At 57.2% G+C, this 21,696-nt stretch overlaps 1 protein-coding gene across 3 annotated transcripts in view; it reads left to right on the forward strand.

The window, feature by feature from the left end:
* Positions 1-21,696, forward strand: part of Ttbk1 (tau tubulin kinase 1) — a 43,456-nt gene that overhangs the window by 18,062 nt on the left and 3,698 nt on the right. For all 3 annotated transcript variants that reach the window (XM_076557738.1, XM_076557739.1, XM_076557737.1), the window contains exons 13-14: positions 1,532-2,093; positions 20,063-21,651. In XM_076557738.1, coding sequence (XP_076413853.1) covers positions 1,532-2,093; positions 20,063-21,651 — 2,151 coding nt within the window. The remainder of the gene's footprint in view (positions 1-1,531; positions 2,094-20,062; positions 21,652-21,696) is intronic.

Raw genomic sequence — 21,696 nt, forward strand, 5'->3', positions numbered from 1 at the left:
GGCAGGCTGAAGAGAGTGTCTGTTACAGAAGGTTCGGGATGTCACAGGCAGGGGAGGGGCAGGATGGCTTGGTGGCACTTGGGGTCTCTGTCTCTCTGTCTCTGTCTCTCTGTCTCTCTGTCTCTGTCTCTCTGTCTCTCTCTGTCTCTGTCTCTGTCTCTCTGTCTCTCTCTGTCTCTCTGTCTCTCTCTCTCTGTCTCTCTGTCTCTGTCTCTGTCTGTCTCTCTGTCTCTCTCTCGTCCTCATACACTCAGGGATGCGCACACACAGCTCACCTTCCATTTCGTCACCTTCTGTCCTTCATGTCCCTCAGAACGAGCTGCTCTCAGGAAAAGAATGTGAGCAGCCATTTGCAGGAAGTCCTGGGGCGGCCTCCGTCTCCCAGGGCGTCCTCCATCAATGGTGTTTTATTTTAAGCCTTACTAACAAATCGATACAAATACGGTGTAGAGTGGGATCGGGCGGTGCCCGCGCAGGCTGGACGGGGTCTTTTAGAAGCGCTAACGGGAATCCGCTCCGCACATCTTCCCTCTGTGGCTGAGTCACTGAACGCCAGGGAGCCCCTGCCCGGAGCCCAGATCCCAGAGGAGTTAGGCCTGGTTTTCCTGGCGATCTGGGGCCAGGAGCCAACACATCCTCCACATGTAGCTTCTTCCTTTACCACACACACACACAACCATACGGTATGAGACGCACCCTCCCTGTGGGGTTGGCACCATGCCAAACATGTTCTGGGTGTTGGGTGGGAGTCAGAGGCATAGTTCAAGGTGAGGACGGAAGATGTCCCAGGCAGGATCCGTGCCCTGAGGTCAAAGGTTAGAGGAACCCAGGCCCTGCCAGGCAAAGGTCACAGTCTATCTGTAAGGAAGACAGATACGCCAGTAGATCTGAGGTCCATGGTGTGGTGGGGGCTCGGGGTGCCTTGTGGGGGGCAAGTAACTGTCCATGCAGGAAGGGGAGGGTTCACTCCAGGAAGTGCTTCAGAGTAGGGTCGGAGAGCAGAGGATGGAGGCACTGGCTGTGGGGGTGAGGGTGGACCGTTAAGGAAAAGTGGGTGATCTGAGATAGACCTGGTTAGGGAAGGAGGCGCCCTGGGGACAGGCTAAGGAATTCAGACTCCGACTTGCAGCTGGGGACTGCGAGGCCCAGCCTACCTGGGGTTAAAAGCACCAGCTGGGCAGGACCGGAGGGTGCAGTGGTAGAGCTGGAAGCCATCTGTAAACTCAAGAGCCAGCTGGTGCATTTGCCCTGGATGCAGCGGGAGGGAGCCACAGATGGAACGTAAGTGCCTGCTGAGTGTTGGAAAGACTAGCTTCCCTGGAGTAGCCCGGAGGAGAGGGATGGACTCATTTTCTGCATGCTCGTGTGCCTGGGATATGGTAAGCATCAAGGAATACTTGCGGAATGAATGCATGGTAGGTGGACGGATAACGGAAGTGTTTCTTAGAAAGCCATGTTGCAGGAGTCACATCCTACCCTGCCCCTGGCTTGATGTCCCCAGCACTGAGCTCCATTCGGGTGGCTCTTGCAGGTCGCGGATGGATTTGCCTGGCTCACCCTCACGACAGGCCTGCTCCTCACAGCCAGCTCAGATGCTGTCCGTGGACACAGGCCATGCTGACCGGCAAGCTAGCGGCCGGATGGACGTGTCAGCCTCTGTGGAGCAGGAGGCCCTGAGCAACGCCTTCCGCTCGGTGCCGCTGGCCGAGGAGGAGGACTTTGACAGCAAGGAGTGGGTCATTATTGACAAGGAGACGGAGCTGAAGGACTTCCCTCCCGGGGCCGAGCCCAGCACGTCGGGCACCACGGACGAGGAGCCTGAGGAGCTGCGGCCTTTGCCTGAGGAGGGCGAGGAAAGGAGGCGTCTGGGGACGGAGCCCGCTGTCAGGCCCCGAGGGCGTGGCATGCAGACGCTGGCGGAGGAGGACCTGCGGCAGATGCTGCCCCAGCCGGCACCACCTCAGCTGAGCCAGGCTGATGGCCGATCAGAGACATCACAGCCACCCACGCCTGGCAGCCTTTCCCACTCACCCCTGCACTCGGGACCCCGCCCTCGACGGAGAGAGTCGGACCCCACAGGCCCTCAGAGACAGGTAAGACTGGACTTGTGTATGACTTCCCTATCCTGAGACCCCCAGAGTTCTGCAGGCAGGCCTTGTGTGCCCCATTGTGGCCCCCCCCCCCCGGCCTAGGAACCCGGCGGTGACAGGGCCATGGTGGAGACAGCCAGGTATGAAGGGTCCCCACCATGTGTGGAGACAGACAGGCCTAGGTTGTGGGATAAGTCTTGCATTGTGAGGAGTACAGCTAAGTCACAAAGCAGGATAAAGGCCCCCTGGGCCCCAGGGACAGCCTACAGAGGCCTTGCGGTGGCCGTCGTCAGCACAGTACCGTGAGGGTGTGAAGCGGGTCCTGAGGCTGTCACGGAAGCTTTGGCACCACACTGAAGGGATGGGACTGACCCTGAAGGCGTGGTAGCCCATTGAAGACTTTCACATAGTGTGGCACTATGGTGGCTTTGAGGCTTTTGAGCGATCCCTTGGGCTGCTTTGTAGAAAATTAATTGAAAGGGTAAGAAGTTAGAAGCAGGAAGGCCACGTGTCCTCAGTGGCAGGAGTACCCTGGTGGCCTGTGTAGACTGTGACATGGGGCAAGGTGGATGGATGGAGAACAGAAAGGCTATGATGGAGGGCAGGTTGGGGGTGACAATATCTTACTGGATGCCCGGGTTTCTGATGGTAACAGTGCTGAGTGACTTTGAGGGTGTGTGTGTGGGTTCAGATTGGGCACAGTGACCTCTTGATGTCTGAAGGATGACCATGCTGTGCTATCCGTTGCTCAGGAGAGAGATCTCACCTGAACTCATAGGAACCCTGGAGTGGGTGCTGTCACCCACATGCAGGGTGGGGGGTCCCAGAGCTGGGAAATGCTCACACATGGAGGAGCGGGAGAAAAGGGAGTCCTTAATCCTGACCAGAGGAACCAGAATGTGGGAGAAGGAATAGGGAGAGAGGTGAGCAAAATCAGGATGGGCTATGACTGATGGCAGCCAGGAAAGACTCCGGAGAGGAAAGCATGGACAAAGCCCTGGGTTCGATTCCCAGTGCCACATAAAACTCGAGTGTTGGTGCACACTCCTGTAATGCCAGTGCTTGGGAGGCAGGGGCAGGAAGATTGGCAGGTCAAGCTCATCCTAAGCTGCATAGTGAGTTCACAGGCATGTTGGGAGCCCTGTCTGGCTTCAGTGTCTCCCGCCCCCCTTCCTGGTATTTTGAGACAGGGTCCCACTGTGTGGCCCAGGCCGGTTGGTTTCCAGTCCTTTTAACAGCCTTCAGAGCATGTGAGGTTACAGGGCCGCACAACTCTACCTGGTTCAGATGAGCAGGCCGGAGAAGCAGGGTGGGAGGGTAAAGGATTTGGAAATGCTGGTCTGAGGATCTGAAGCGTATCTCATGGTGGCAACGGCGATGTGTGTGAGAGAGTGTGTGTGTGCCATGTTTCCTGTTAAGGACAACCCTGTCAGAATAGGTTTGTAGCCACTGTGCTGACCTCTGACTGAGAAGTGAACATCATCTCTTACACAGTCTCAGGGCCTGCGGCTTGTTCCACTTGGTGGGCTTGTGTTGGAGCTTTGCGTGGTGCCTAGGTACAGCCTAGGAACCAGCTCTGCCATGCACTCGGGTTGGGAGGTCTGGCCTGGAATGGCATGAGTGCCTCGGAGAGGGCAGCTCTGGGGAAGAGTGCATTGGGCCTTGTTCATGTCAGGAGAGCCTTTCTAGAAGTGATGCTCTGGTTCACACTCTGGAGAACACCTGGCTTTGCCTTGTACTTGGAAGTAGTAGTGAGACCCCAGCTGCCTGATGTGCGGGCTTCCCTCTGGCAGTATGCGGGCTGGTATGATTAGGCCACGACCAATGTTCCCACAAATGGCTCTGGGGAAGGTAGGGGCAAACAAGATGTTCTCAGGATTTCTCACTCCCTGTTCCTCCTAATCAGCACCTCAGAACATTTGTTATCTGCCAGGTGGCGGAGATACCAAAGGGACAGGCAAGGGGACCGGGCTCCCAGGAAACTCGGAGTTGGGGCAAGGGTGTAGACCGTGGTGCTGGAGGGGAGGAAAACATGATAAAGTCAGCTCTCTTTTCTGTTGTTCCTTCTGGTCCCTGGGGGCTGGCCACTGTCTCCTTCCGGGCCTCAGACCAAGAGAGCCAAGCTTCCTCTCAGGTTGCGCTCTCCTGCGGATACTTTGTACATCCTAGGTGTCATGCTGGGAACTCCTTCAGGACCGGGGACAGGCCTATTGTGCAGTCCTGGTGTATAACATGGACAGGGAAGGGAGTTGTGTCTGTGGGGTAACGGGGGGGGGGGGGGGGGAAGAGGAGGAGGTGTTTGCCAGCCTCGGTTTCCCCATACTGTGCAGAATTGAGGTGGCTTGACATTCTACAATTACGTGTGTGCTTGTCTGAACCCACTGATCTTGAGTGTGCATTGTTTGCGGGTGTGGACAGATGTGCACACATCATTGCATCTGGGAGCTCGTGGGGACCAGAGCAGGGAGGACAATGAGGGAAATGACAGACGGCAGCCAGCACGGGACACCGGAAGACACACTTGCGGACTTCCGTGAATGGTCCTCATGGCAACACTACACGCTGGCAGCCTTGACTTACAAGTTGGGGAAGGAGCCTCAAGTAGTGACCTGAGACAAATGAGCAGGCTTTCCGGCTGGAGCCGCTAAATGGTCGAGCTGGGACATGACACCAGGCAGCTGGGTCAGGGTCTCCTCTGCCTGGGAGCCCAATCTAAGGCGTGTGTGTCAAACATGTAGAGTAAGTAGCAAATGCAGGTCAGAGAAACAGACGGTCTGCGCAGGGTCAGAGTGCCTGGAGCATTTGAATGTGTGTGTGTGCATGCACATGCCTGGCACACCAGCTGGCTGGCCTCGTTGGCAGATGTGCCCGCAGGCATGTCCATAGTGCCTTTGGGTGCCTACGGGTGAGACAGATGGGACAGGACGTGTGCTGTATGTATTTCAGGACATCAGGGTGAGGCAAGCCCTTTGTTCTCCAAGGCAGGGAGAGCAAACCGGACTGGCGTGTGTTCTCTTGGTTGTTGCAGGGCAGGGGGTGCTTTGGCCTAGGCTGGGGCTGCGTGCTGTTACACGTTGCAATAAACCCGTGAGATTCCTCTCCATTCCTGGGTGACTAGAAAGAACACACCCACCCCATCCTCCACCTTTCTTCGGGGAATCCCTCCTAGACCTGGGGTGGCAGGCTCTGAGTCTGATGTGTGAACTGTCCCTGCAGAAGTCATTACCACATGAACGCAGTAACCAACAGCTGTGGGAGCGGATGTGGAGCTAGGCGTTGGCTTGTTCCTTGGTGTGCCTAGTGTGGATATGGGAATACCTGGCTCCCTCCAGGTGCAAATTGGCAGGAGCCAAGGAGACAGCTCAGCTTGGGCAGAGGGGATGCCGAGGGAATGATTTGGGGTTGACTGTGTGTAGATGTGGGAGGCCAGTAGCACAGCAGGTCAGCATTCCTTAACCACACAGACATCTGCTGCAAAGCCACCAAAACGCTGCCTTGTTAGGAGCTGGGCTGTGTGCTGGGCCTGGGAACAAAGATGAGCAAGGCCTCCTTCTCAGGCCTCAGAGCTGGGAGGATGGGCTGGAAGATGGGCACTCACAGTTAGGGCCATCAGGAGGAGGAAGAACCTTCATCTGCTCTAGGGACTTAGGAGGGAAGCTGGGGTGTCCTCACAAAGGTGACTTCACACTGGGTGTTGAGGACAAGTGAGTGGTCACAAGTGATGCCTGGCCTGGAGCAGGGACCCTGCTTGGATCCAGTTTCAGCTCCTAAGACCTCTTTGACTGGGTGTTGTACTCGAGGCACCCACACGTGCTGTGAGAGGAGCCTCTGGGTGCCTGGGCCCCATCTCACTGCAAACAGAAAATAAGGAGCCCAAATTTGGCCCCCCAAAGAAGCTGACGGAGGAAGGAAACTGGTGTGGTGTGGAGCAGATGATGGTGTTAAAGTCTTCCCCTGTCCCCTCCCCGAAGGGGGTCTCTTGTGACCCCCTCCCTGTCTGACACCAGCAAGGCATACTGGAGCTGGGTGGCCCCAGTCCCTTCCCGATTTGCCCCTTCATTCCCCAGGGAGAGCGAGGGACAAGGAGAGGCAAAGTCTGCAGACACCAGGCTACCATGTCCATCCCCATGTGCTTGGGAAGTGTCCCCTGTGACCCTGGGGACAGGAGGGCACAAAGAGGGATTCTTACGGCCACCACTAATTTGTAGCTGCCCCCCACCCCAGCTCAGCAACCCTCTGGGCCTGCCATTCTGAAGAGTGTCTTTAAAGGGCTCCTGAACACAGTCCCTCACTGCTGTAAGTGTCCCGCATATCTGGTCCTCAAACCCGAGGAGGTGGCAGCCACTTTTACCCCATTTACAGGGGAAGAACTTGAGGCACAGAGAACTGAGGTCAAGGGTCACCCAGCAGTAGGTGATAGAGTTGGGGTTAAGACATCTTTGGGTTGGTGCTGGGGGGTGATGCCCTGTGCATGTAATGCCAGCGCTTGGAAGGCAGACCCAGGAGGATTGCTAAGAGTTAGAGACCAGCCTGGGCTTCATTAGTGAGTTTTAGGCCAGTGTGGGGTACAGAGTGAAACCCTGTCTCAAAACAAACAAACAAACACAAACAAACAAACAACCCCAAAAGCTCTGCTGGTAGGTCTTGCCCAGCAAGCCCAGGGCCCTGGGCTCCCTCCCCCAAACTGCAAAACAAACAAAACACTCTCTTGACTTCTTGCAAATAAGTGTGAGTGCTTGGACTCCAGAGTCCATCCACTGTCCCCCAGACTCCTGACACCTCCGGTAAGGAGGCTGAGGGTGCCAAGGAGGGAGGAACTTGATGTTTTAGATCTCATGAGGCGGGCTGGGGGTCATAGCTCACTGACAAAGCTTCAAGCTCCAGCACTGCAAATACGTTAAAAATGATCTGGAGGAGTGTGCGGTGTGGCTGGGTTAGCAAGGGTGGCGGCACTTGGCTAAGAGACCCAACAAAAGGGCCTTCCTGACTGGAAGGTTCCAGCCCAGAGGGAGCCCTGTGCTAGATGGGGCTAAGCCCAGAAGGCTTCCCGGAGGAGGTGAGTGATCAAGGTCTCTCACCCAGAGACCGTGCTGTGAGAGGAGGAGGTAGGCAGGGCGCTGGCGGTTCCGAGGCTGGACCTTGGGTGGGCAGCCTGCGCCCCCTCCTCCAGCGCCATCCGCCCCCTGCCAGGGACGCCGGTGCCGCGGGGGCTGTGAGCGGTGGGTGGTCCCCGAGAAGAGCTGTCCAGTCTGTGCCTGATGCCTCTTTTTCCTCCACTCTCTTGGTCTCTTTCAGTTGGAGGAGGACAGACTCTCGGGGCACTCCCTCCCGCGGTACAGCCCCCTGCGACGACTGGCGTCCTCCGTGTTCTCCTCCTCCACGCTGGAGACGGAGCACTACCCTCACCCCGGCGGCGGCGGCTCCTCCTCGGGCTCCTCCGGTTCCCTCATTCAGCGCAGCCGCTCGGCCGAGAGCAGCCCCGTGCGTGCTCCCCACCGGCGCCACGCGCCCCTGGCCGCCGGCAACCACAGACTCGTGCCCTCGGTGCTCCGCATCTCGCGGTCCCAGCTGCAGCAGGTGTGGGCGCGGTTCACCCACAAGACCTAGGCTGGGCGCCCCCCCCTCCTGGAGGGGGCAGGTGGGGGGGGCTGGGGAGCAGACAGAGACCGTGGTTCCTTCCCAGGACGCAATAATCACAGGCCACACAGCCCATCCCACCCACGTGCAATACGCCCCCCTAGAAGGCTGGCCCGAGATACTGTAAAACTCCCGCCCCACCAGAGGCTCTGTCCCCAGAGACTCTGTCCCGGGTGGGCTCCTTTGCTAGGGGCCAGCCAAAATGGTGCAGGGAGGGGTGGTGTGCTGGCGCAGTTGGACAGGACAGGGGCCCTGAGATGGAGCTCCCAGCGGCTCCGGAGTCCAGGGGAAACCAAGGTGTCGGGGAGCAGTCTGGCTGCGGGGTCAGGTTCTGTTTACTCTGTAGTGTCTTGGTGGGGCTGGGTCGGATCCACCCCTGACGGGTTGTTGGGACTCGAACCTCTGCAGATGTGCGTCTGTGTCTGTCTAGTTGATGTGGGATAGGAGTGTTGATGCAGGCTGGTCAAACCCGGCTTGGCACGTGTGGTGAGAGAGTGTCTATACTCAGTGGTGGGGAGTGGACGGCCCTGTGACCTAGTGAACATTTCCCATGCCACCACCACCAAGGGCAGAGAGCCTTCCCTTCCACATCTTACCCCACCATCCCCAAGACTCTTCTGTGCCACTGCCTGAGAGGCCTGACTTCGGGAGCTGGGGATGGATAGAGGGGTTCCCAAGGACCAACTTGCAGGCGATATGGAGAATGTGGTAAAGGAGCCAGGACCCACCAGATCCTGGGCACAGGGACATCTTGTCTCAGAACACCAGACAGACAGCTCAGATCTGCCACTCTCGGGGGGCTCCCCCTGGAGGTACCCTGGGTGTGGTGCAGACAGGACACAAGGTAGGTAGGCCAGAAGAGGACCTAGACACTGCTGGGAGTGTACCCGACTGTCCTTTCCCCCTCTGCCCACTCCTCAGTCCCCCACCTGTCACTGCAGGGTCCCCACTCTTTCTTCTCTTCATGCCAGCCAGCAAGGCGTAGGGCGTGGTGGTGAGGAGGCTGCCAGGAGGGCTAGTGACTGGGGAGAGGAGGAGGCTAGAGAGTTTGCAGACCGTGTGTTCTGGTGAGCTTGGGGGAATACGTGTCGTACCCATGTGAGTGTGCTGATCCGTGACTGTACACACAGCAGGCTGTCAGGGATGAATGCTCAGGCTGTGTCGAGCACAAGTCCAGAAAATGCTACTTACGTAGACCTTGGTATGACCAGCACCTACCGAAGTTACACGGTGCTGCAGCTGTGTGTGCGCACGTGTGCGTGCGTGTGCGTGCGCGCGTGCATGTGTGTGTGCATGTGCGTGCGTGTGTGTGTGTGTGTGTGTGTGTGTGTGTGTGTGTGGTCTTCAGTAGCTTCCTAGGTCCCTATTTTTGCTCTGCTCTTTATGCATTTCCCTCTGACCTCTGTTTCCTCCCCACCCTGTGGTCCATCAACTTCCTCAAATATCCCTGATTTTAGTAGAGGTCTTAGGGCTCCTGGACCAATATGGGGATGCTTATATCTAGTGGGCAGTGGCCAGGAGCCGATCTTTCCACATATGCACATGACCAACTTACTTCTCTAAAACTTTTTTTTCTTTTTCTTTTCTTTTTAAACACTAATGCCTGGGCCAAGAGCATCTCTTCCATGTAGCAACCAAAGCCAGACCCCAGTTCTAATCATATGCCCTCCTCAAGCCAGGCTGCTCACTTTGGAATGTCCTGCATCCCAGGGCTCTCTTGCCCTCTGGGCTGTTCTGGATGGCTTTGCCTTCTGCCCAGGCAGGAGTTGGGGAGGGAGTCCATGGAGACTCCTTGAGAAAGAACGGAACACATAGCACAAAGGGGAGGGGCGGGGCCACACAGCAGCCCCGCCCTCCTTCCAGCACTGCCCCTCCCCTTACCCTCTGCCCTCTCCCACGTGACAGCAGCAGGCGTCCTCTGTTCATCTGCTCCCTAAGTCAGCCGCGCTGGGGTTCCATGACACCAAGTACTTTGCTATCTGGCATTCCTTTCCAGAGTGTTCCACCACCAGACCTGAGCAGAGTTCCACCTCAGTGGCCAGAATTGTCCCTGAGGTTATCTGAGATCCCCAAGTGCCTTAATGCTTAGTCAAAGATAATGGCACTGGCTTGAGCCTCAGTTTAGCATTCTATTCATATAATTGTTCCCCAAGCTTATCGGGATGGGGGAATCTGTCCCCCACCTCTCAGTCACCTAGGACAACACTCAAAATGCCTGGCCCTCCAGAGGCATCCGTTTGCATTGGCCTCTGTGATGGAGGAATTTGTAAGCCCACCGGAAGTGATCTTGACAGACTGTGTCTTTGGGGTGGGGCTGCTCAAGTCTCCTCTAAGCCACTGTGTTAGACCCTGGTCCTGTGGCACTGGGTGGAGCTCTGTGTGGTTTGGGGCTGAGTCTCTGCGTGTAGGCCTAGGAAGAGCCTGCAGTGATGTCAGACGCTTTTCCTCTGAGAATTCCCCAGAGAACAGAGCATGTCTGCAGAAGTGAGTGTGTGCCAGGGGGCGGTGTACAGCTTCTCCAAAGCCAGCTTTGCCAGGGGGCAGCCCTCTTGGCCATGCCTAAAGCGTGGTGTTTTCATACTTGGTACCCACACCCTGCGTGTAGTGGTGTCTCCGGGTGCTCTGTAGTTCATCCTGTCACTGGTACACAGTGCTTCCTGTGTGCCAGGCCATGGTCTGGGCACCTGACAAAATTAACTCACTTGAACCCCATACTAACCTATGAGATAGATCTCAATGCTCCTGCATTTCATGGGTTAACCAGATACTCCCTTTATAAGAACACAAATTAATAGAAAAGCCACTGATGCTGAGTAACTGAGCTCTCCTTCCACAGGAATCTCTAGATATTTTGGTCTGGGTGTTGTTTTCCTGCTGGTCCCCTCCTGGAAGAGGAGGGTTGTCTCTGAACCATCCTGTCCTGTCCCAATCTCACCTTGGCATGGGATTGCATCCAGATATGAGGCACCCCAGAGCACTGGGGTCAGTTGAATTGGCTGGACTCTGTCTTGGTCCTATGACCACCCCCTTGGTCCCACATTGCCCCAAGTATTGTACAGCAGCGCTGAAGATTAGGTGGGCAGCAAAGACACCGTAAGAAAGCAGGCACCTGGACCCCACTTCAGTCCCACTAGAGGACCCAAGGGGTCAGGCTCAGCAGGAATCAGGGGACTTTGAGAGGGTGTCACCAACTCATACAGGAGGCCAAACAGTGCCGGTAAATTTACCATAAAGGAAACCCCACTGCGGTCACTCTGCTCAGCTCAGCCAGTGGTTGCCACTGACTTCCAATTTTTATGTGAACTCTCCAAATATTTAATTATTGGTCACACACACGCACGCACACATGCACGCACGCGCACAGCAGTTTCTGGGAAGAGCTGGTGACCTGACTTCCGTGGCCCTGAGGACTCCTCGCTGCCTCCTCTGTCCAGGGCCGCAGCTCTCAAAGCAAGGCTGCTCTTCAGCAGGCACTCAAGGCAGGCAGCCACTTAGAAAGCTAGCTGCTGAGCTCGTGGGGCACGGTGGTGGTGGTGGTGGTGGTGGTGTGTGTGCAAGCATGTGTATGTGTGTGTGCTAGTGTGCATGTCTCTGTGGTAGCTCAGTGTGTGAAGCCATTGGATTTTTTCATTGTGAGTGGAGTAGAACCGTCTGATAGGGCCAGTGTTTTCTCAGTGGGAGCGGGTGTCCTGAGGACTGTAGGTCAGTGAGAAATGCTGTATTAAATTCTTCGTAATCAATACATACCCCATACACTCAAGGCAGCTTGGGCCACAGCAATAACCACTCAGCATTCATCCCAACCACTAACCCTGAGCCCAATAACCAATCTCTCTAGGCATTTCTAGTTAGAGGGAAAACACACCCAGCCCTTCCCAGTGGGTTGTGGGGTGGCAGCTCGGAGCCAGGCTGGTCCCAGCACCCTCCTTCCTGCCTCTGTCCTCTGCCCTGCCTTGGTCTCTTTTTCTGGGGCAGGGTGGTGCTGTCTGTTCAGACAGGGTGGGGGAGCCTGGGCCACCGAGGAGGATAGACGTGCTGTGTCAGTGTTAATGAGTGGTGTGGGGAGAAACCGTGCTTGGGAGGGATGTGGTTCCCATTGGAGGCTGGGATGCTCTGTTGGGGTTGGGGACACAGATGATGTGTTCTCTGCTGTCCTTGAGTTGATGTGGCAATTGGGGTGCAAGTGTAGACATCTAAGGGCAATTTCTGCTGTACCTCAATCTCCACTTAGATATGGGACGCTCCTAACTGGAGGGCGGGAGCCACGTCCACCCCACACTGACATTTAAAGGCATCCTTCTCCCTAAGGGAGAGGCCCCAAGGCTGAGGACCATCTCCCTCAGATAACCCCACACATACTCAGTGGACTTCCCAACCTGGGAGGCCCCTGAGCCCACCCAAGAAGAGGTGGGGAAGGAATCGGGAACCTTCCTCAGCCCTCTCCTTTCCCTGGGTTTCCTATCACCCCCACCACTTGCCCTCGGATCCTGCACAGGCTGTCGGTGGGGAGAATGACCACCCACGCACACGCACGCTCACACTCCGCAGCCTCGCGTACACTTCACCCACTCTCCGGACAGCAAACAGCAGCCCCGACCCGGAGCGCCCCCGAGCCCCTGTCGCAGATTTCTAACTGTAAGGGACGTCTGTCGCCCCACTCCAGCTCCGTCCCCGCCCCGGGGCCCGTCCTCCCCGCCACCCCAACCCCTGCAGCCGTCGCACCTCGAATGTACGTTCGGTCTTTTTAACCAGCTGCTACTTGGCGTGCCCCCGGTACCGCCGGCCTCGGAGTCCCCGTCCAGCCCCGCACCCGGCCTGCCCGGGACCCCAGCTCCGGTCCCCGCCCCGCCAAGCTGCCTGCTGCTAAAATCCTTCTCTTGGGTTACCGCCCCCGCTGTCTGCCTTCGCTCTCGATTTTGTTTGCTTTTCCTTTCTGCGGGCTCGCGGCCGCTGGGTCCCTGGCCTGGAGGAACTCGCCCCTGAGTGCTTCCAGGGTTAGGGTGCAGCCCAGGGGCGGGGGAGGGGGATTTGGGAGGAGCTGGCTCCTAGAGCCCGACCCCCTATCCCGATTCCGGTTACCTCACCGCCCAGAGGGCTGTCCCCACCCTTGGCCTTGCCATTGGATGCCAAAGAGCCCAGAGTTGAGGGGAGAGCCGAACTTTGAGCCTAGGTCTCTCAGAGCCACCCAACCCCACTCCCCTTTGCCCATGCTCCAGTCCGCGTCCCTTGTCCCATCCCACCCGCCACTAAGGGCCCTGGGGGGCTCCCCAAACATGCCCCCACTTCCAACTCCTCCTCACCCCCACCCCCGAAAATAAAACTCAGGGACCAACATCTGCTTCCTTTGCACTTGCTCCGTCGACCCCTCCCCCAGGTGGAGGGGCTTCCGTGGGGGAAGGGGCGGGTTCCGGGGCCCCTAGAGTTGATCGACAGTATTGACGCAGAGAGGGGCTGGCCCCTGCCCCGTGAAAGGTGGGACTGGTGGTGTGGGGGAACTCAGCCCCAGGACCTAACTGAGCTCCCTCCCGACAAAGGCCCCTTATCCCCCCTCCCGGGGACGGGGTGAAGCGAGGGATGGGAGGGGGGTTGGCGAGAAGACCCTCCCGGAGGTCTCCAGCCCCAGCCGGTTTATTCCTGAGCGCCCCTCCCTCTCATCCCAAGTCTTTCCTCAGCCCCCTTTTGTATTGCAATAATACTGTATTATACGCTTGCACTATTCCCTTACCCCGGCCAGCCTAAGCATGCACGAGAAACTCAAAACCACACACACGAAGATGGGACGCTTTTTCTTTTCTTCTTCTTTTTCTTTCTTTTCTTTTTTTTCTTCTTTTTTCTTCTCCCTTTTCCCCTGTTTCTCTCCGGGGTGCGTCCTCCTTAGTGTATATAGCGGCGTCAGGGGCCCCGACCCGGGTAGAAAAGCATGCACTGAGCCCCCCACCCCCACCCCAGACTGCGAGTACTGTACAAATCCAACACTTGAAACCGACACGCACACGCGCGGCGCCGCCACGGGGGTGGGACACGGACACGCACCCACGCGCACACGGCCGTGCACGGGCGGGGGTGGGGGCGCCCCGCCGTCAGGCGTCGCTGTGCGAGGGATCTTGTGCCTTTTAAAGTCCCTGTATGTTCATGCAGACAATCCGGAGAGCTTGTGTACTACCAAATCCTGATTAAAGACGCCTTCCAGGAACCTTTGCCTTGGCCTGCTTTCTTTCACCGCCCACTAGGGTCCGTGAGGACCTCAGCTCCAGGGGCAGGGCGGAGGGCAGGGGGCTGGCCGGGACTGCTCACTGACGAGTGCTGATCAGCTGGACTCGAATTACCCTCCCCGCCCCCGCCCCCGCGCCTCCTTTCGTGGGGGAAGCTGATGGGTGGACTCTGGCCTCTGGGACCCTGCTCCAGGTGCCGACTGGACAGAGAGGAATGCCACTGAAGTAGGTTAGGTCCCACCGAGCGAGTGTGGTGGAGGTGGGGCGCCAGAATGCCAGACAGAGTGCCCTGTGCTCTCTACCGTGCTCCTGCCCCTGCTCGGTGAAGGGACAGCGCCCCTGCAGATTTAGCCCAGGGCCTGCAGGCAGCCAAAGGGTCTAGACTAAGAAGGCCAGCACGGCAGAAGCAGGCTGAGCAGACAGAATCTCCTGGGTCCCGCCTCTCTTTGGCCCCTCACCCTGGCTGGGCAGAAGACAGGAAGGAGCTAGTATTACTGGTGACTGGGGGCTGCCTGGGACAGGTCCTGGCTAGTGGGTGAATTCCTCCAGCTGCTCAAGGGGAAGCAACCTTCCTCTTGGGGCCCAAAGCAAGTGGGAGGTGCAGAGCCAGTGACAGCCCCAGTTCCTATTCCCCAGGGGGCTCAGGACCCCCTCCCCCACATCCTTGTTGGCTCTGGGTCCTAGAGCAGATGTGGAGGGAGATCTAGTCATGTGTGTGAGGTCTGAGTAGACCTGGTAGCCATGTTCCCACCTTCCTCTTCCTTAGCCAGAGTAGCCACCTCGAGGGCTGGGCTATGGTGGAGTGGAGGGAGGGCCTTGGCTGGACAGCAATACTCTGAGGGGAGCAGGTAGACTGAGGCAGGCTAGTGACGCAGCAGATGCGGTTGAGGAGCTGACAGCAGCTACTTGGTCTCCATGTCCTCACCTCTGAGGCCTGGCATTGCTGCTTGGCTGGGGGCCAGGGTGGTGGAGCATGTTGGCTTAGATATTTCACCTTCCAGAGCAGAGGAAGGGATGTGGGCCATGAGGCAGTCCTGACAGGCACTCCTTTCCCTGCTCATCGTGGGGAGTGTCAGCTAATCCTTTGCGTTGGCACTCAGCCTGTCCCATCCCCCACTACTTTGGGACTTTGAGCTGGAGCGTGGTTCCAGGTACGGCTTGGCCAGGGTCCAGGCAGGAGAGTCACCTCATGCACCCTGTGTGGGCACTGGGATGAGGCGGAGTGGCAGGTCTTCACAAGTTCTCCCTGGGCTAACAGGACACCAGCTCGCTCAGCAGCGAAAGGGAACCAGGTCCGGCCACCTCCCTTTGTGTGTGGTGCTGAGGGCAAGACTTCAGCTGGCCTTTGAAGCTGCAGGGACAGTGCGGGGAGCAGAAGCCTGGGGCTTTTGCTCTCTCTGAGGATCTCCGCTTGAATGGCCTGCTTCCCCTCGGGTCATAAAACAGCCAGTGCCACCTTCGGCTGAACTCTGCATCAGCCCGAGCTGCTTTTGAAACAGTCTCACTATGGGGTCTTGTTTGGTCTGGAACCAAGTAGCCCAGGCTGACCTTGCACTCACAGAGACCCCCCAGCCTCTGCCTCCTGAGTGCTGGGGTTAAAGCTTTGTGCCACCACCATGCCTGGCAACCAGGGGACTTCAAATCAGTGGGATGAGCAGAGCCAAGTGAGAATCGTAAGGGTCACTGCCTTGGGGAGAGGTGTGATCTCCTTCAGGCCAGCTAGCCCTCCACACGACTGGGGTGTGCTGCCCTCCCAGAGTTTCCTCAGGCTTCCATGGCCAAGCACACAGAAAGCACCCTGGAGGTACCAGCAGACTAGGAGATCAAGAGGGCAAATAGCTCACTAGACATCCTGGGAGAGGCAGAGAGCTTCTGCCGAGGAGGAAACTCCTTTCTAGAACAGTAGGTGGGGGATGGGCGGGGGACTTAAACAGAAACCCAGTATACCCAGGCTAGTGTGGGTGCCCTGATCCTGTTGGCAAAGCTCTGAGATCTACAGCCTCCCTCCCCTCCCCCGTCCGCCCTCCCCCAAGTGCAGAAGGTCCTCCATGCTCCTGGGTGGGAGACAGAGAGGCGCTAACAGATTCTGAGTCTTGGTAGCCCTTGTCAACACACTTTCCAGTTTGGGCCAATGCTTGGTCAGTGCTTCTTGCTCCCTCGCCAGCCTCGTTGGTTCTCAGTTCTCCTCTTCCCCAAACCACTAGGGCAAAAGGCCTTAGATGGGGGGGGGGGCTTTTCCTCTAGTTATCCAGCTGCGGGGTGGGTCTCCCTTGAATGGGGCTTTTGTGTAGAGATTCAGGACTTGGCCAGGTGTGGGAAAAAAGGTGTTTCTAACAGAAATGTCCAAGACCGCAGAAGTGGGGTGGGGAGAGCTGCTGAGGGGTAGGGCTGAGGGGTGGGGCTGAGGGGCGCCTGTGGCGAGCGGGCGAGGCTGGTGCTGGGTAGGAAGTCATGAGCAAAGCTGCCAAGTGTCTTCCTGCCCGTGGCTGTCAGTGCGTGCACCCAGCCCAAGGTGCCCAGCGCCACTTAAGCAGCCTTGTCCACTCGGCCAGCTGTTTTCCGCAGCTGTGACACTGGAAGGCACATCAGTGGATGAAGAATTGAAGCAAGAATGGAAAGGTAGTGTGGGCAAAAACAAAAACAAAAACAAAACAAACAAACAAACAAAAAACAGCTACTGGGGACCTCCACAGGGGTGTAAAGAGGGAAAAGTTCTACAGAAGCTTCTAGACCATCAGAAGTTCCTTTGGGGGCCAAGGCTACCTGCCTCTGCACATGTGTTTGCACAACAGAGCGCACATGAATGTGGAGGTCAGAGGTCAAGGTCAGGCATCCTCCTCTGTCACTTTCTACCTCATTTTTCAAATAAAAAAACCGGATTTATTTATTTTATGTGCATGAGTGTTTGCCTGCATGTGTGTCTGTGCGCTATGTGTGCCTGAGGCCCACAGAGGTCAAAGAGGGTGTCAGATCCCCCGGCACTGGGGCTATGGATGGTTGTGAGCCACCACGTGAGTGCTATGAACCATCCGGATCCTCTGCAAGAGCAAGTGCTCTGAGCTGCTGAGCCAGCTCTCCAGACCTTATTTTTCAAGGCAGGGTCTCTCTCTGAACCTAGAGCTCGTCAAATGGTTAGACTGACTGGAGAGCCAGCTAGGGAAATCTCCCCCCAGGCATGTGCCACTACATCCTGGCTTTTCACCTGGGCACTAGTGATCTGAACTCAGGGCCTCAAGTTTGTGCAGCAAGCGCATGACCACTGAGTCACCCCCCAGCACCCTCTGCCACCGCCTTTTTTGGTTTCCTGAGACAGTCTTAATTTGCTACATAGCCCAGATTGACTGTAGACTCATGGCAATCTTCCTGCCTCAGTCTCCTCGGTGTTAGGGTTACAGGCATGTGCCAGCACACCAGATACAGACTGTCTACCTGCTACTCACTCCCACAATGAGTCCTCTCAGACAGTGGATTATGCGGAAGATGGTGGATGTTGAGGGGGATGTCACCAGTGCGACAGATTCGCAGCTTTGGAGATTCCTGTCTCATTCTCCACCAGCTGAGTGTACTGAAGCTACTTACTGGTTGGGCATCTCCTTTGCCAAAACTCATGGTGAGGTTGGAAGGGGCAGTGATCTACAAACCAGGGTGAGCAGAGCAAAGGCAAGTGAGGAAATACTCTTTGAGCTATCTGCTTATGAGACCCCTTGATGCTTAGGACCTTTGTGGGGTTGGCATTGTGCCCAGTTCCTCTCCCTTGCTGACTCAAATAAATGCATGTCTGCATCGTTCAGTACTTGACCCATAGGTTTTTATTGTCTCACATAGCGACCGGGACACTTTGTGTGTGTGAAGCTGGAGATCAGCCTTCCTCATCATCCTGGGCAGTCAGTCCACTTTGTTTTCTGAGGCAGGGTCTCTCAGTGGGGTCTGGGATTGCAGATTAGGCTAGGATGGCCAGCCAGTTAGCTCCCAGAATCCTACCTGTCTCTACCTCCTCAGCACTGGGATTATAAACACAGACACCACATACCTGGCTCAAATTAGGTGGCAAGTACTTTACCAACTGAACCATCTGCCCCCAGCCCCTGCTCTTTAAAAAATAATTAAAATATAATGACATAATTTCCCCCTTTCCTCCCTCCGATTCCACCTCTATCCCACCTTACTCTCTTAAATTGATGGCCTAGTTTCTTTGATTGTTATTCTTACACACACACACACACACACATACGCACACACACATATGCACACACACATGAATAAATACAAGCTGCTGAGTTCATTTAGCATTGCCTATGTGTATATGAGTTCAGGGCTGACTGCTTTGTATTAAATAGGCAATTAAGGGAGCTGACCCCTGGGAAAGAGCAATCCCCCTCTCTCAGCTGTCCTTATTTGTCTATAGTTCTTTGTTTAGGGGTGGATCCCCATGACCCCCTCTTATTTTAAAAACACAGTCTCCTAGAGCCCAGGGCTGGCCTCAAATTCAATCTGCAGCCAAGACTAGCCTTGAACTCCTGATCTCCGTAACTCTGCTTCCCAAGAGCTAGGGTTACAAGTGTGTGCCACCACAGGTGGTTAAGGACCTCTTGAGTGAATGAACAACAACAAAACCCTCCAGGGACTTCATTCACAAAAAAAGAGAGCCACATACACACACGGAAGAGTCTGGCACGCAGGTAGGAAGGAAGGCTGATGAACAGGAAGGCTTTGCAGAAGAACTGTTAACAGACAAGTGTGAGGTGCATGACACCCGGGAGATGCTGCTAACGTCAATGGCTGGAGCGTGGGTGGGGCAGGGGCGCTTCGCCTTCTCAGGCTGAGGCAGGGAGAAGGGAGGAGGCAGGGCAGGGCTGAGAGATGGCTCCTGTGCCACACCAAGGATGGGCACACTCACGTGTGCAGAGAGACGCGTGGGATCTGAGTTTCAGGAAGCTCAGTCGGGCAGTTGTGAGAAAGATGCCTGCCAGGACTGAGGCAACAGGCTGGTGGCCGTGGAATACTAGACTGGCAGGGAAAAGTCCGTGGGAGCTCTGGGGGAGCAGACACTGGGATGGCTGTGTGGGGCTGTGATGCGGGAAGTGACAGAATTATTTCCCCTTTCAGGCGTCGCGCCTGGATGGACTGTGCCCTGTTGGTTTAGGAAGGCAGAGGGCCAGTGCGTTAAAGAAAGGAAGGAAGGAAGGAAGGAAGGAAGGAAGGAAGGAAGGAAGGAAGGAAGGAAGGAAGAGAGAGAGGAAGGAAGGAAGAGAGAGAGAGAGAAAGGAAGGATGGAAGGAAGGAAGGAAGGAAGGAAGGAAGGAAGGAAGGAAGGAAGGAAGCCTAAGAAAGCGCTGGACCCTGAGCACCCCCCACCCCCTGGAACAAAGCCCATAGACCTGATGTGGTGTTTCTGTGGAGTGGAGGGAGACACAGATAGAGAAGGGACCAAGGAGTGCAGGAGACAGTCAGTTCTGCCAAGGAGGCTGGGCCTTTCTAGTCTAGAGAGGAGGCAGCAAGGATGTCATGGGGGTCGAGCGGAAGGAAGAGGTTGAGCCGTGATGGGATCGCCAAGGGCCCCACACACGGCTTCAAAGAGGAGAACTTAGCCGAGTTCCTGGGGGAGAGGACTGGATATAGTTCTCGCTGACAGGCCGGAAGGAGAGGACACAGGCTGGTGCTCCAGGGAACCTGTTCACACTGTAGTGTGAGAGGACCCTCCCTCACGGGCTCTCGGGGTCCTGGACAGCAGCTACAGAGGACCTGCCCCTGCTAGAGGGGCTAAGGCTGGACATCTGCAAGCACAGAACATTCCAGAAAGTGACTCAGCCCCTCCTGCCCGGTCACCTAAAAAAGGGTTTTCTGAGATGCTCACACTGCGGGGTTATTTTGTGCTACCAGTCATACCTTAAAGTTGTCTCTGTCTGGTGAGGGAGAGGGGGCAGGGAGGAAGGAGAGGGATCTGCCCTCGGACAGGGATCCCCTGAGCCTTACTAGGTGCCAGGGATCATTCTGGGTCCCGAGGCCACGACGACGACAACAGAACAGACCCACTGTCTACCTCCTGGCGGGGGTCGGGGTGGGGCCTCCCGGGGCCCTTGAGGGTGGGTGACCTCAGCGGGTCCCTGTGTGTGCCCCTTACAGGTGTTCTCTGTGGCGCCCCCGTTTGAGGTGAATGGCCTTCCTCGAGCTGTGCCTCTGGGCTTGCCCTACCAGGACTTCAAGAGAGACCTCTCTGACTACCGAGAACGGGCCCGACTGCTCAACAGGGTCCGGAGGGTGGGCTTCTCCCACGTACTGCTCACCACCCCACAGGTCCCGCTGGCTCCCTTTCAGCCTCAGGCCAATGGGAAGGAGGGAGAGGAGGAGGAGGAGGAAGAGGAGGAGGAGGAGGAAGAGGAAGAAGACGAAGAAGAGGAAGAAGAGGAGGAGGAAGAGGAGGAGGAGGAAGATGAAGAGGAGGAGGAAGAGGAGGAGGCAGGGGCCCTTGGGGAGGTGCTGGGGCCTCAAAGTGGCTCTAGCAGCGAGGGGAGCGAGCGGAGCACCGAGCGGAGCCAGGAGGGCGCCCCGTCCACACTGCTGGCGGACGATCAGAAGGAGGCCAGGGGCCGGGCCTCCGTGGCCGATGGGGACCTGGAGCCTGAGGAGGGATCCAAAACGCTGGTGCTCGTCTCCCCTGGCGACATGAAGAAGTCGCCAGTCACTGCCGAACTGGCCCCTGACCCCGATCTGGGCACCTTGGCGGCCCTCACCCCTCAGCAGGAGCAGCCCCAGCCTACTGGAAGCCAGCTGGATGTATCGGAGCCCGGCACCCTGTCCTCCATCCTCAAGTCTGAAGCCAAGCCCTCAGGACCTGGAGCAGGGCTTGGGGTTGGGCTGGTGGCCACTGGTGGGCTGGTGGCAGTCACCTCCTCCCCCTTCACCAAAGTCGAGAGGACCTTTGTTCACATTGCAGAGAAATCCCACCTCAATGTCATGTCTTCCGGAGGGCAGGCCTCCAGGCCAGAGGAGTTCAGCACTGGGGGTGAGCTGGGCCTGGAGGCGCTCTCCGAGGCGGCGCTCTCTGAGGCGGGCATCGCAGAGGAGGGGGCCCGAGTGCCTCTGGAGAATGGCATGGCTTTGCCAGGGCTGGATGGAACCGAAACGGAGAGTTGTGCCCTGTCTGGCCTTCCCGGGGAAACGCCCTCAGAAGTGGTCACAGACTCATTGCCCAATGGCCCAGCCCTTGCTGATGGGCCAGCTCCAACATCCCCACTGGAGCCAGTCACCAAGAAAGGGACCACCGTCTCCCCCAGCCGCCACGCTACGCCAGGTTCTCGCCCCAGGAGCCGTATTCCTGTCTTGTTGTCTGAAGAGGACACGGGCTCAGAGCCCTCGGGCTCACTGTCGGCCAAAGAGCTGTGGAGCAGGCGGGCTAGGCCGCAGCAGGACCTGGCGCGGCTGGTGATGGAGAAGAGGCAGGGTCGCCTGTTGCTGAGGCTGGCCTCAGGAGCCTCATCCTCCTCTAGCGAAGAGCAGCGCCGTGCCTCAGAGACACTCTCTGCCACAGGCTCTGAGGAGGACGCACCTGCCTCAGAGCCCACAGCAGCCTTGCCTAGGAAGGCTGGGCGGGCCGTGACCACCCGGAGCCGGATTCCTCGCCCCATCGGTGTGCCCACGCCTGCAGAAGGGCAGCAGCTTCCTGGTAGACCCCACGGTGCAGCCTCAGCGTCTGACTTGGCTATCACCAGCAGGTGAGAAACCCTGCCGGGACTGGTTGTGGGCAGAGTGGCCAGAGG

The sequence above is a fragment of the Peromyscus maniculatus genome, chromosome 21 (genome assembly GCF_049852395.1).
Source record: "Peromyscus maniculatus bairdii isolate BWxNUB_F1_BW_parent chromosome 21, HU_Pman_BW_mat_3.1, whole genome shotgun sequence".
Classification (NCBI taxonomy): Eukaryota; Metazoa; Chordata; class Mammalia; order Rodentia; family Cricetidae; genus Peromyscus; species Peromyscus maniculatus.